Source organism: Juglans regia, chromosome 13 (genome assembly GCF_001411555.2).
Source record: "Juglans regia cultivar Chandler chromosome 13, Walnut 2.0, whole genome shotgun sequence".
NCBI lineage: Eukaryota > Viridiplantae > Streptophyta > Magnoliopsida > Fagales > Juglandaceae > Juglans > Juglans regia.
In genome coordinates this window covers 15,822,980-15,836,911 of record NC_049913.1, presented here as the reverse complement: position 1 = coordinate 15,836,911, position 13,932 = coordinate 15,822,980, and the positions used below count along the sequence as shown (strand labels likewise).

Here is a 13,932-nt window from a genome sequence, read left to right as displayed (position 1 = left end):
GTGGTATAAGACTAATGAGTAAAGGAATTCTATTTTATTATTTTATTATTTTTAAGAATCCTTTTACCATTCAAATAAAGTGAGATTTAAGATTAAGTGATTTGGATTCAGAGATGACTTAAGATAGATTGAAATGGTTTGTAAATAATAAAATAAAAGTTGAATTATTTATTATATTTTATGTGAAAATTTAGAAAATTTATTTTGAGATTTGAAAAAGTTGAATTGTTTATTATATTTTGTGTAGAAATTTGAGAAAATTATAATAATGAGATAAGATGAGTTGAGATGAGTTGAAGTGGGTTTTGAATGCAAATAAGACAAATGATAAAGTTACGGATCTATGATCAAACATAATTAAATAAACAACATTAAATTTAACTCAATTTAACATAAGCATAAGTAACCCGATTAATAAGCATATCATTTTCAAGTTAACTCATATAACTCGAGAGTTATTATATGTGTGTTAACTCGGCTGGTCCATTTAGTTAATACACCATTCTCATTAGACAATTTTATTTAGTATAGTTTCCTAACACACTTAGGGGTAGTTTGAATAGTGAGTTCAAATGAGATGAAAATTAAAAATTGAATAAAATATTATTTTTTAATATTAGTTTTATTTTAAAATTTTAAAAAATTGAATTGTTTATTATATTGTGGTGGTCATTGGGTTCTAGAAAACAACAAATCCGCTTTCGCCTTACTTTAGACGAAAAGAATAAACAAAAATAGTAAAATAAAAGACTACACAATTTCTAATCTAACCAGATGGGAGAAGGGAGGTAGGACTCCCCTCTCTAGGTTGGGTTTTTGCTGAGGGCGAATCTCTGGAAAGAAAATGGCGAGTCTTTGGAAAGAAAATAGAATCTCTGGAAAGAAAATGACGGGTCTTTGGAGAGAAAATGAGTTTTTGTTTGTTTAATTTTTTTTAAAATAATCTTTTATAAAATAGAGGATTTAGATCTCAGTTTAGAGCAGAAAAAATGAAGAAGATATAGGTATAAAGTGAGCCTTATAATATTTATTAAAGATTTAATTATGTTAAAAAGAATCATTCCGGCAGTATATTCCAACTTCAAATATCTGAATCTCTGCCTATGTCTATATCTCTACTGGTCTAGCCTTGAAGGATAATCCCAAAATCTAATTTAGATTATCAATGTTGTTAATAGTTTACCTATAACTACGTTCAAAGAATGTGTACCGGATACTTTTCTATCTTTGTCAGTCTTGAATTCATGATCCATGACCTGAACTGGCACCCACCTCTACCGTATGAAATCTATTTTCGGAAAGATTCTATTTAGAGAAAGAGTACTGCTCCACAGCCGGCGGCTTCCGTTGAGAGTTACTGTCGGCTCTAACATATATTTTTTGATGTGTTTTTTTAATTATTTTTTATAAAATTATTTTTAATATTTTTAAATATTTTAAAAAAATAAATTAAAAATATTATTAAAAAACAATTCCTTAATCATAAAATAAAAAAAAAAATTCTTAAAAAATACTTCCTTAATCACGAAATAAAATAAAATTTTTTTATTTTACTTCGTGATTAAGTAAATATTTTTTAATAATATTATAAATTTTTTAATTTTTTTAAAATAATTAAAATTGTTAAAAAAATATATTTAAAAAAAACTAAAAAAATACACATTAATACAAGCAGTAGCTCCCAGCGGGAGCTAGGAGCGGGACTCTTAGCATTTTCCTTAGAGAAATGTTTTGGAACCTGAATTTGGGTTATGAATTTGTGTCCCGAATGCTTTTTTTTTACTTAATGATTAAGAAAATATTTTTTTAATGATGTTATAAATTTTTTATTTTTTTTAAAATGTTTATGATAGATTAAAAAAATACATGAAATAAAAGAAATAAAAAATAAAAAAACACCTTTTGCCTTTTCCGTAGATTTTCAGGCTACATCTCTCGGGAGATGTAGCACTACTCTTCTATTTATCATCTCACATTACACATAACACATAATTTTTTTATTTTTAATTATTTTATCAAATATATAATATATAAATGATGAGTGGAAGAATTTAATTAGTTTAAAAAGAATAATTAAAAAATAAAAATAAGTGTGATATATGATGTATAGAAATGATGAATAACAAAGCTCCTATTTTTGTAGACAACCCCTAAAAATAACTCTTTTCATTTTAATGAGAATTATATTTTTACCCTTTCAAAATTTCATTCTTTTTGTATTCGATCATTAAAATCTTGAAACTTATCATTTTAACTCTTATATTAAAATTTTCCCAAAAACATCATACCATGTTAAGTATTTTAATTTTAGGACGAAGCAAGTTGTTATTTATGAATAAAATCAATTTGGAGGTAAGATGAAAACTTTGATAATTTGATGGTAAAAACACAAACTGAATATAATTGAAGGCAAGAAATGTAAAATCCCAAAAGTTTTTCTGGTCATCTTCGGATTAAACGGACGTCTAGTCGCCCACAAAACAGGAAATTCACAATAAGATAAGCAGGGGCCGGGCGATGCCTGCGGCCTTTATCTAGCACGCTTTACATACCTCCACTAGTGGTGGAATCAAAATGGTGGGGCTCGGAGCTCCATAAAAAGGGAGCGTTTGTGATCAATTTTACCTTAATTCTCTTCCAAAACTCAGAACCAGGGATCAGAAAGAATCACAGAGAAAGGTCCGTACAGATACTCTTTTTTTTTTTTTTTTTTCCAAATCTCCTCTCCAAAACTACTCACGCCTTCTCCATGTTTTGACGTCTGTCTTTCTGAAACCTGGATCAGACTCACTAAATTGTACCATGTACTGCATCATGCATCTTCTTGGAATTTGATTTCGATCTCTCGATCATTGCCCACAATTCTGTATTTCTTTTGTTAATTCCATGATCGTTTCCGAAGCTAGTCAACCGACTTTCTACCTGCTATAATTGTTTCAGCTGAATTCTTGTATAAATTTTGTGAACTGTTTTAACTGCCGATCTATTTTTCCGGCATAATTGTTCTCGTTTTCGCCTGATTTGTAATCTCTGTGTAGTAGCTTCTAAATCCATTGAATTCCTTTTCTATGAATAACCAAGCTTTTTTAAATCCATCGATTTGATTTCTTCTTCTTCTTTTTTTATCAAAAAGACTCTAACTCGTTGATTTCTTCGATTATCAAATGATTATGACATGTCGGTTTTTGGAATTGGCAGAGGGAAGACATGGCTACAGAGTCATACGAGGAGGCCATTGCAGGACTCTCGAAGCTTCTCAGGTTTGCAGTTTTCCCTCGTCGTTCAATTCCTCGTCCAAAAAATCCATAGTTTCTACTGTACATGATAAATAGACAATTAATTATATATGTCGCCGTCCTATAATTCAGACAACCTGGCTCAAAAAAAAAAAATAAAAAAAATTCAGACAACCTTGCAACACCGCGTCGAGGTAGTTAAAAATTGCCACGTGGGACCCGCGATATGAACGGCTTGGATCAGCCGTCCACGACATCGGGTCCCACTTGAACTAACCAGTCTGAAAATCTGACCGAGCTTTAAAACTCTTTTCGCTTACAGTGTGAAAGCTGATCTCGGGGGCGTCGCCGCGGCAAGGATCAAGCAGATAACGGCCGAGTTGGAGGCGGTCGGTTCGAAGCAGTTTGATCCGGTCGAGAGGATCAAAACCGGATTCGTCCACTTCAAGAAAGAGAAATTTGAGTACGTACTTTTTAAATACTTTTATGTCCCTTTTTACTGGATATGCCACGAAACATTTCATCCACTTAATTAATACGTACGGTAAGGCCATTTCAATGGCCTGAATAATTGTTTAAAAGCAATATAAATAGGGATAAAGTAGCGGTGCGGTCCACTAATTTTAATTGCTCGTGATGAAAAGACATTAATTAATATATGTGTTGTCAAAAGAGCATGATTCTCGAAAATACTATAAAGGTGCCAAAGGTTTCGATGATTTGGACAGGACCATTTCACGGATTGTTGGAGAACAAAAGCCTTCGTAGATTCTAGAAAAATAATAAAAAAAAAATTGTATTTGTTTCTGGTAACAGAGAGAAATTTGCTGTGCAGACTTATTTAATTGGGGATGATTCCCAAAAGTTTTGTAGATTATCCGTAAATTATTCCCTTTTTTTTTTTTTTTTTTTAACACTGATTAATGGTGAGGACGGCATGCCTTCTTTTCAGGAAGAATCCTGCTTTGTACGGTGAACTTGCCAAAGGCCAGAGTCCAAAGGTTTGTCACACTATTATGAGTAACGTTTTTTTTTTTTTAAACGAATGTATTCTGATAAAATAATCATACTTTTATCAATTATTTTTCAAAAAATCTTGTGTACTTTTAAACTGCCATTTAGTGATTGGATATAGAAAAATGCTATAATCACAAATAGATTCTACAAAAATTAATTTATAAATTAACATAATTTCATATAATACATTATGTTTATTTTATAATAAAACTTGTTTTATAATTTAACATGCAATATCAAGACACGTCAATTTGTAAATTTATTTTTATAATATTTTTTTGTAGATAAAATATTTTTCTTGAATATCACACTCTATGATTGTATTTAATATTTTTCATATATAAAATTAAGCTCGGCTTTCCTTCAATACTTTCAACTCTTGACTCACGAATTTTGAATTAATGTAATTGATGAAGTTATTGATATATGTAAAAATAATTATTAAATAGTTTTAAAGTGGGGACATGTTATGTAAAAGAATAAAAATATACGTCCATCCATAATCTTATTGTTGCATGTCAATAAGCACGACGTTTACGCTATTTGGGTGGTACTGTACTTTTCCCAATTCATATATAGCTTGTGAATTAGATCGATCAGTTTACAATAAAATAACACAGTACATGGATCGATGAAGCTAAACATAATTATATATATGCCCATGCGCGCAGTTTCTGGTATTTGCATGTTCAGACTCTCGCGTTTGTCCCTCCCATGTCCTGAATTTCCAACCGGGCGAGGCCTTCGTGGTACGAAACATCGCCAACATGGTCCCGCCCTTCGACACGGTTTGCCTCCCAAAAACTTTCCTTACTCATTTGTTTTTTGCTTTCATTGCATTCGTAACTCATTTATTACATTGGTTTATGGATTCAAATCTTGACTTTTACTCCTTAAAATTTGTCAAACTTGGCGACATTAATTGGTTTATGAATTACGGAGTAGTGTATGACTAATAGAAATTCTATCATCAGTTATTATTTATTTTTATATTTTATATTTATAATATTTTTATTCATAAGATCTAAATGTGTTTTTCATAGAGTGTAGGGTGTGAGATAGTGAATAGTAACTGATGAGAAGAACTTTTCATATAATCAATTCTTCAAATTTTGTTTTTAGTTGCGATCATTTTTATAAAAAATATATATATATATATATATGAACATAACTATCAAGATTTTTGTCACTTGCTTAATTTTGATTTATGCTTGTGGTTAGATGCTTAGTGTTGCAATTTCTTTTATATAGTTTAACATGTAAATCATAATCTATATATTTATTTTAAGCTTTTGGTACTTTTGGATTAAATTTGTATGGTTGACTGGTTCTGGATGGTGCAGACAAAGTACTCAGGAGTGGGGGCGGCCATTGAATATGCAGTGTTGCATCTGAAGGTGAAAATATATAAATGGCCACACTTCTTTTTGCTGTCCGAACTTTATTCGTACGCGTAATCTAGACTTCCTTTTATTTAGTGGTAGTTGCTCTTCTGGCAAAGCAAAGGGAGACCTTTGTGGGGGCCAAGCTAGCAACGTTATATATGTCTTCTAGGCATTGAGCTATATATATATATATATATACACACACACACATAGCATTCCCCACACCCACTAATCACTAATGCATATGCGTTGACTCTTTATTCTGATATTGGATTAACAAGAGAATGAATTTCAGGTGGAAAATATCGTGATCATTGGACACAGCTGCTGTGGTGGTATAAAGGGGCTCATGTCTATCCCAGACGATGGGACCATTGCCAGGTACGCAATTAAGCTTAGTTTGTTTTTAGAAAACTTCTCAATTTATCTTATTTCATCTCATTTAATCATTATAATTTTTTCAAATTTAAATATAAAATAAAATAAACAATTCAACTTTTTCAAATTTTAAAATAAAAATAATATTAAAAAAATATATTCTAACAATATTTTATTCAATTTTTTAATTTTAATCTCAACTTATCTCATCTGTAAAAACAAACGAGACTAAGTACTCTTCTTTCATGCTGACATCAAGATCAGCTAGCTTGTGTTCTTTGCCGCTAATCAGGAGGGAAAAAAAAACATTTTGGTTATTGGCTTTTGAGAACTTCGATCCATAATTAGATCTCACCTCTCACATGTGATGTTATTGCACCCATCTTAATATTATTGTTATTATTGTTGAAGAGTGTCAAACAAATCAGTTTCTAATTGCCTAGCTGAATGTTAAGAGGTGAGAACTGGTTAGTTTGATAGAGAAAAGAAATAGGAGTATTTGATTCCAAGTGGTGCCATATTCTTGGAGGCATCCAAAAAAGTATGATAAAGCAAAAAGGGAGCTTTCTTCCAAGTTTTCTCCAATCCCATTATTATGTCTTTCCATGTCAACTTGAAAGGAATTCGCGATGCATGGGTGGGTCTTAATCTCGCTTTATTAAAAAGATTTCGATTACAGTACCTAATGGGGATAGGTTTATCTGTTTACTCTTTAGGTCGGGCGTCATTCGGATTGGCCATTGTTGAAATTGGATCTAATCCACTATGCATTGAACTGTTTATATATATATTTGTTGTTTTCCTCTCACCAATAAGAAGTAATGACGATCTATCAACCTTAATGCATAAGAGAAAATCCATAACTTCCCTTTGCGTGCATTAATGCTAGCTACCAATTAAGAACTATATGAGTAAAAAATAAAAGAAAAAATCATGGGGGGGCAAAAACTCGAGTGTACTTGAATGTCTTCCTTTCTGTGAATTGAACTTGCAGTGAATTCATCGAAAATTGGGTCAAAATCTGTTCCCCCGCAAAGACCAAGGTCAAGGCAGAGTACAGTGAGTTAAGTTTCCATGAGCAGTGCACCAACTGCGAGAAGGTAAATTACTCCACACACCAAGTATCATCATCTTAAATAATTACATTCAAATGATATGTAGAGTAAGATCCATCGATCGGGGATTACAAATTGCATGTATTTTGCACAGTCAATTGGAAAACTCTCCGTGCACCAGTTATTTCGGATTAAATATTTGTGACTCACCAAGCAGTAAATGCAAATCAAACCACTCAAAGATCTACTTGTCATGTTTATAAGTAAGATTAGGGTTGTTTGGGTCGAAAGTAAATGAACTTGATCCTAAAGATGAATGGCATATTTTGTTACACTAATGCAGGAGGCTGTGAATGTATCACTCGGAAACTTGTTGACATATCCTTTTGTGAGGGATGGTGTGGTGAAGCAGACAGTAGCTCTCAAGGGTGCACACTACGATTTTATCAAAGGAACTTTCGACCTCTGGGATCTTGACTTCAAAATTATACCCTCCCTGTCGTCTGCATGAGCATCTGGTATATATTGTCATCCTCAGCTCGCAGGTTGTTGTAAATTAATGTTGGTCACAACTGAAAAATGCTGTAAATTAATGTTGATGACAACTGGAAAATAACAATAAGGTATTACCATCTAGTTGTTATCTTGCCTGAATAATAATGTCTATGAACCATATAGACGTTGTTTAATTATTGAGGTGTTCTCGAACATGTATCGGATTGGTTTATAATCTTAAAACTTTTGAATTCTATAGCATCTAACATTGGTAGTGGAATGTTTCGAGCAACATCAAATGATGTAGGTCCCATACATTGCGTGGTTCTCTCGCTGAATTTCACCTTAAAATTAGGCAAGGAAATTCGAATGCATCTAAATCCAAACTAGACAACTCCGTCCTTGATTCAAGAAATTATATGTATACCGAAGCAGCGGTTCTAGTTTGTGTCAGTAGCTAAGGTACGTTGGAATGGTTCGGCCCAATTTTGTAGTAAATGGAACTTGAGAACTAGGATACTTCATCAAACCGGAAGTGTGTGGTTTGGGCTTTTCCTCATTGAAAAAAACTACTTTGCCTCCCAATTGTAAAGCTCAATTTGACTACTTGACAAATTTTTTTTTTTTTTTTACTTAACGATTAAAGAAGTAATTTTAAGTGTATTGAGATAATTTTTTATTTTTTTAAAATATTTAAATATATTAAAAAATGTGAAAGAAAAAATTAAAAAAAAACTATAAACGATTAACTTAAGCGGCTACTCTGTAAGCGGCAAAGTAGCCCGACTCTTCCTCATTTCATGTTGGATCCCAATTTTTGTAATGAATACACGGACTTAGGCCTACCAAGTTTTGGTACTTCTAGTGCTGAGGTATAGGGTCATTGAGCTTAATTTCTGACCACTTTTATGTTTGAGGTTCGGGGTTACTTTTAAAGGAATTTGTTGGCGTTTGGCTTGGGGGGTTATTAATTCATTTTGAAACGCCAAACAACGCCATTCTATTATAGATTTTTTTTTTAACTTCCAGGCCTTAAAACGACGTTGTTTCATGCATTTAAGTGAAACTGCGCCGTATTATATACATATATTCAAAAATAATATAAATAGACCGGATCAGCCAATTCAGCAGTTTCCCAGGAGTTTAAACTTCTTTACATATTGGATTATCCATCTATTAATCAAAATAATAATAAGATATTATTTTTTAATAATAATAATAATTTTTTTTCTAAATCAATTATTATTATTTTACAATTATACTAACCATATGTTAATCAATAATATAATTATTTTTTTGCCTTCTATTGAGAGAAAGAGCAAGTGGGAGGAAGGAGATAATTAAGTGATAAAATAATCAATAGATGGTGAACAATACATATCCAAATATGTAGAAACACCGTAGCATATAAGTAAAAAATTTGCATTTAGCTCTTCCAATGCAGTAGATGTAATGGAATTGTTAGCTAAATATTTTTTTTTTTTAAATAAACCTTTGTATGTTTCCTTTTCATTAAGTATTCAACTGATTACAATGTTTGTCATATACAACTTTCTGAACAATCTCAGGTGGGACACATTCCATCCACACCCTTTCCAATTCTATAGACAATCCTAGCTTTGCAAGGTTATGTGCCACTTCATTACAATCTCTATGAGCAAAACTCAGTTTCCACCCTCTGCAACTTCTAAGTTCCTTCTGCAGATCCCCCACCACTTGACCCTCCCATGATTCATCCTCCTCTTCCTTATTCACCCCATCCACCACCCTCTTTGCATCCCCTTCAAACCATACATTGTAGAAACCCAACTCCTTGCACAGTTCTACAGCCCTTCCCAAAGCTTTACATTCTGCTGTGAAAGGAAAAGTAACATACTTGAATTGAGCACATAAAGATACCAGCATATCTCCCTTACAGTCCCTTATTACCACCCCTGCTCCCATAATATTTTTATTTTGATCCAGTGTCGCATCAAAGTTCACTTTGACACTCGATTCCTCAGGTTTTTGCCATGGTGTTCTCTGTTGAGTCTGTCTCATCTTCCTCCCACCTGATTTGCTCTCTCTTTGTGCTTCTTGGAATTCATCTAAATTGACTAGAGCCTTTCTCATGACACTATTGGAGCTAGAGAAGCTGCTGTCAAAAACCCATTTATTTCTTCTAGTCCAAATCGAGTGCATTATAGCCACTCCTCTTTCTAACTCTGATTGAGGCAGGTCCTCAACCATTTTCAACCACAGCTCCTTGAAATCACCCGTCTCTAAGTTCCATTTTTGCAATGAGCTACCCTTTTATGCCCACACATCTGAAGAGGCTGGACAGGTCCACAAAACATGGACTACTGATTCTTCTCCTTGCAAGCAGATTGGACACCTTGGATCATCAATAACTCTTTTTCTAGATAGGTTCAGTTTGGTGGGTAAAATGTTATGCAAAGCTTTCCAAATCATATGCTTCCATCCCCCTGGCACTGTTAGCTGCCATACATTCCTCCATCTCTCCTTATCCCCTTGAATACTTGAAGCTTGCCCTTTTCTGTCTTTTAATTTTTGGTTCTCAGCATGGTAAGTACTTTTAAGAGAGTACTGTTAAGAGTACTTGCCATCCTTAGTTAGGCCCCAAATCTGTTTATCACCTCCTCCCCTTCGACTTAGAGGGATAGCACAAATTATAGTTGCCTCTTCTACACTGAAAATGTCACTAATCAACTCAGTTTTCCACTCCATCTTTTCCTCATCAATCAGTTCACAAACCTTTGCATCGGGGCTAAGCAAACTTACAAGAGATTGGACAGAAAAAGAAATTTGCCTAGGCAACCATATTTACCCCAAATCCTTATATCCTTCCCATCCCATCCCCTACCCTCCATCTCTCCCAATTCTTCACTACCTCCTGCACTGACCACAAGCTTCTCCATATATGGGAAGGCATCATACTCGATTTTGCATCAGTATACTTGGAATCCTTGAAATACTTCTCTTTAAAAATTTTTGATTCAAGAGAATTCTCCCTTTTCATGAGTCTCCACCCCTGTTTTGCCAACATAGCTTTATTAAATACCTCCATATCCCTGAAACCAAGACCTCCCACTGTTTTTTTACTCCTCCAATTTTTCTCAACTCTTCCAATGAATACCCGATTCTTTCTTCCCTTATTTCTACTAGAATCTTGCCATAATAACTTCAAGGTCATTACACAGCTTTTTTGACAGTCTAAATACACTTATTGAGTATGTTGTGATAGCTTGAAGAACTACTTTAATCATTATCTCTTTCCCAGCTTTGGATAAGAAAATATTTTTCCAATTTTGAATCTTTTGCCAAACTCTTTCCTTAATACCTTGGAAGGTTTTATACTTGGCTCTCCCCACCATTGCTGGAAGTCCAAGATATCTTTCATAATTATCACACCCCATTGCACCTATCTCCTTTACCACCTCATCCTTCACTAATCTCTTAGTATTTGAACTGAACATGATGGTTGTTTTCTGTTTGTTAAGGGTTTGACCTGATGCCAATTCATAGCTGCCCAAGATGCAACCAACTCTTCTCCATTCTTCTGTTATAGCCCTACAAAAAATTACACAATCATCTGCAAACATGAGATGATTGACCTTCGTTCCCCCTCTAATTGCTGAAACTCCTTTGATATGCCCCTCTTGAGCTGCTCTATTCAACAAATGGCTTAAGCCATCAGTACAAATCAAAAACAGGCAAGGGGACCCTAGGTAAGGGGACAAAGGGTCCCCTTGCCTAAGACCCCGAGAATGTTTTATCAGCTGACCAGGTTTTCCATTAAAGAAGACTTGATAGGTAACTGAGTTAACACAGTCCATTATCAACTTTGTCATCCTCTCTCCAAACCCCAATCCCACTCTACTCTGTCATAGGCCTTTGCCATATCCAATTTCACTACCATGCACCCTACTCTCCCTTTTTTCCTTGTTTTCATGGAGTGCAGCAACTCATAAGCAATCATTATATTATCGAAAATTAATCTTCCAAGGATGAAGGCACTCTGATTTAGAGAAATAAACCCTTGCAATACCTCTTTCATCCTATTTGCTATCACCTTGGAAATCAGCTTATAAGAGACATTGCAGAGGTTGATTGGTCTATATTCCCTTACTGAGCTTGGTGTTTTAACCTTGGAGACTAGAGCAATCAGTGTATGGTTAATGCCAACACTCATTTCCCCTCCATTTAAAAACTCTAACACAGCTGCACAAGTCTTCTTCCCCACCACCTCCCAATGGTTATTATAGAAACCCACTACAAACCCATAGGTACCTGGCGACTTTAAAGCTGATATCTGTTTCAAAGCCCTCTCCACCTCTTCTGGTAGAAACTATTTTTTTAACTTTCTCCTTTTTTCTTCATCAATTTTTTGCTCTAACCCCTGCATACAATTTTCCACCTGCTCAATTGTAGGATTAGAGGAAGTATAAATCCATCTGAAATACCCATTAAGAACCCCCTCAATTTGCTCCTCACCCTGTACCTCTCTCCTTCCTCATCTTTAATTTGCACGATTGCATTTTTTCTCCTCTTCTGAGAAGCACATGTATGAAAATACCTAGTGTTTCTGTCTTCCTGTTGCAGCTAATGTTTCTTTGCTCTAACCTTCCATTTCAGATTTTCTTGTTCCAACAATCCCTCCACTTCCTTACCCTTTGCTTTTATTAGAGACATCTGTGAAGAGCCTTCACCCTCATGCAACTTTTTTAATTCTTCCATTTTTTCTTTCAGCTTTTGAGTTCTCCCCTTAAAAATCCTTTTACTCCACTGACTCAAAGCCCCCCTGCACCTTAACAGTTTGTTGAGTAATATCTCTTGTGGTCTCATCTGTCTTCTTTCCCACTCCCATACTTCTTTGATAACCTCTCTGCAACCCTCCACCAAATCCCAGCTTAATTCACACTTGAAACAATGGCCCCTTCGATAACCTTCTTTATTAACATTTCTGTTGAAAGACAACAATAGAGGGCAATGATCTGAGCACACAGCTGCCAAAATATCCACCCTGCCTTGAACATTTTTATTTCTCCAACAGTGGTTTACTACAGCCCGATCTAGCATTTCTCTAATGAGGGACTCCCTTTCATGTCCATTGCACCATGTAAATTTGCTACCCCTCTAACCCAAGTCAGTCAAACACCTATCCTCAAGAACCCTTATGAAACCATCCATTTGATCCTCCCTTTTATCCCTCCCCCCTTCTTTCTCATTATTACTCACTATTTCATTAAAGTCCCCTATCACCAACCACCCCTTATGCCTTCCAGGATTAAAGATGAAAGTAAATCCCATGAGTCTTGTCTTTTATTTGAATCCGAATGGCCATAAAATGCCGTGAGTAACCATTTACTTCCCCCCTCCCCTTCATCAATCCAACTGTTAATATGCCTGCAAGAAAAATTAATTGAACTTACCATCTCCTCTGACCTCCACAATAGAAGAAGACCTCCACTTTGACCCCTCGAGTCCACCCCCACTTATCCTTCAAATCCCAACTTTCTCAGTGCCAATGCACCTTTATTCAATGTCATTCTAGTTTCCATTGAAAATATAATGTCTGGCCGCATGTCTCTTACTGTTACATAAAGGGATTGAACTATTCGGGGGTTGCCAAGCCCCCCAACAGTTCCAACTTAAGATTTTCATGGCTGTTGGCGGGGCTACCTCACAGCCTCCACCAATACATAGGTTGCTTCCTCATGACTCCCCCCCCTTTCTCTATTTTTATTTTTTTCACATCCTCTTTCAAACCCTCACCTTGTAGCTTTCTCTTCGTCATCTTCTGTATTCTAGCTATAACATTCACACTTTTTTCCCTAGCCCTCTTCTTCCATCTCCCCCCATAACTACTATTTTCATCCACTTTTACAAGCTCATTAGTTTGATGGAAAAACCCTTCCTTATCACCCTTCCCCTCCTTATCACCCTTCCCCTCATCACCTTCATTCTGATTCTCCAGTAACTCCCCTGAAAGTATAGAACTCATCACCTCCCTCTCCCCCTCCTCTTCTCTATTTTTTACTAAAGAGTTCTCTTCATTTATTGTCCCCCCTCTTTCGATAGCTGTATTTCCCCTTCCCTCTCCATTACTACTCCCTCCCCCTTCCCTTTTATGTCACTCTCATCATCACTTTCTCTATTATTTTGTTTTTCCCCAGGTCTATTCCCTCGAGAGGGATCATTCCTCCAGAAACCTCCCTTAGAACTTTTTTTTAGCATGCAACCATACCCCATATTGAGGCCCCTTCTCCATTCCCACCCTATTCTTACCACAACCAAAATCGCCATGAATCATACATCCACAATCAAAACACAATCGAGGTAACTTTTCATATTTAAAATTAACCC

General features: G+C 34.9%; 1 protein-coding gene across 1 annotated transcript; it reads left to right on the top strand.

The window, feature by feature from the left end:
* The first annotated feature begins 2,428 nt into the window (after positions 1-2,428).
* Positions 2,429-7,827, top strand: LOC109013692 (carbonic anhydrase 2-like). The gene is made up of 9 exons (XM_018995869.2): positions 2,429-2,679; positions 3,199-3,260; positions 3,559-3,699; positions 4,189-4,237; positions 4,925-5,041; positions 5,597-5,650; positions 5,934-6,019; positions 7,011-7,116; positions 7,415-7,827. The coding sequence occupies exons 2-9, from the start codon at positions 3,208-3,210 to the stop codon at positions 7,580-7,582; spliced, it is 774 nt and encodes a 257-aa protein (XP_018851414.1). The 5' UTR covers positions 2,429-2,679; positions 3,199-3,207; the 3' UTR covers positions 7,583-7,827.
* The last annotated feature ends 6,105 nt before the right edge of the window (positions 7,828-13,932 follow it).

Coding starts and splice junctions, on each gene's coding strand:
- LOC109013692 (XM_018995869.2), top strand. CDS start 3,208: ATGGCTACAGAGTCATACGAGGAGGCCATTGCAGGACTCTCGAAGCTT. Junction 3,261..3,558: donor GGACTCTCGAAGCTTCTCAG/GTTTGCAGTTTT, acceptor TTTCGCTTACAG/TGTGAAAGCTGATCTCGGGG. Junction 3,700..4,188: donor TTCAAGAAAGAGAAATTTGA/GTACGTACTTTT, acceptor CCTTCTTTTCAG/GAAGAATCCTGCTTTGTACG.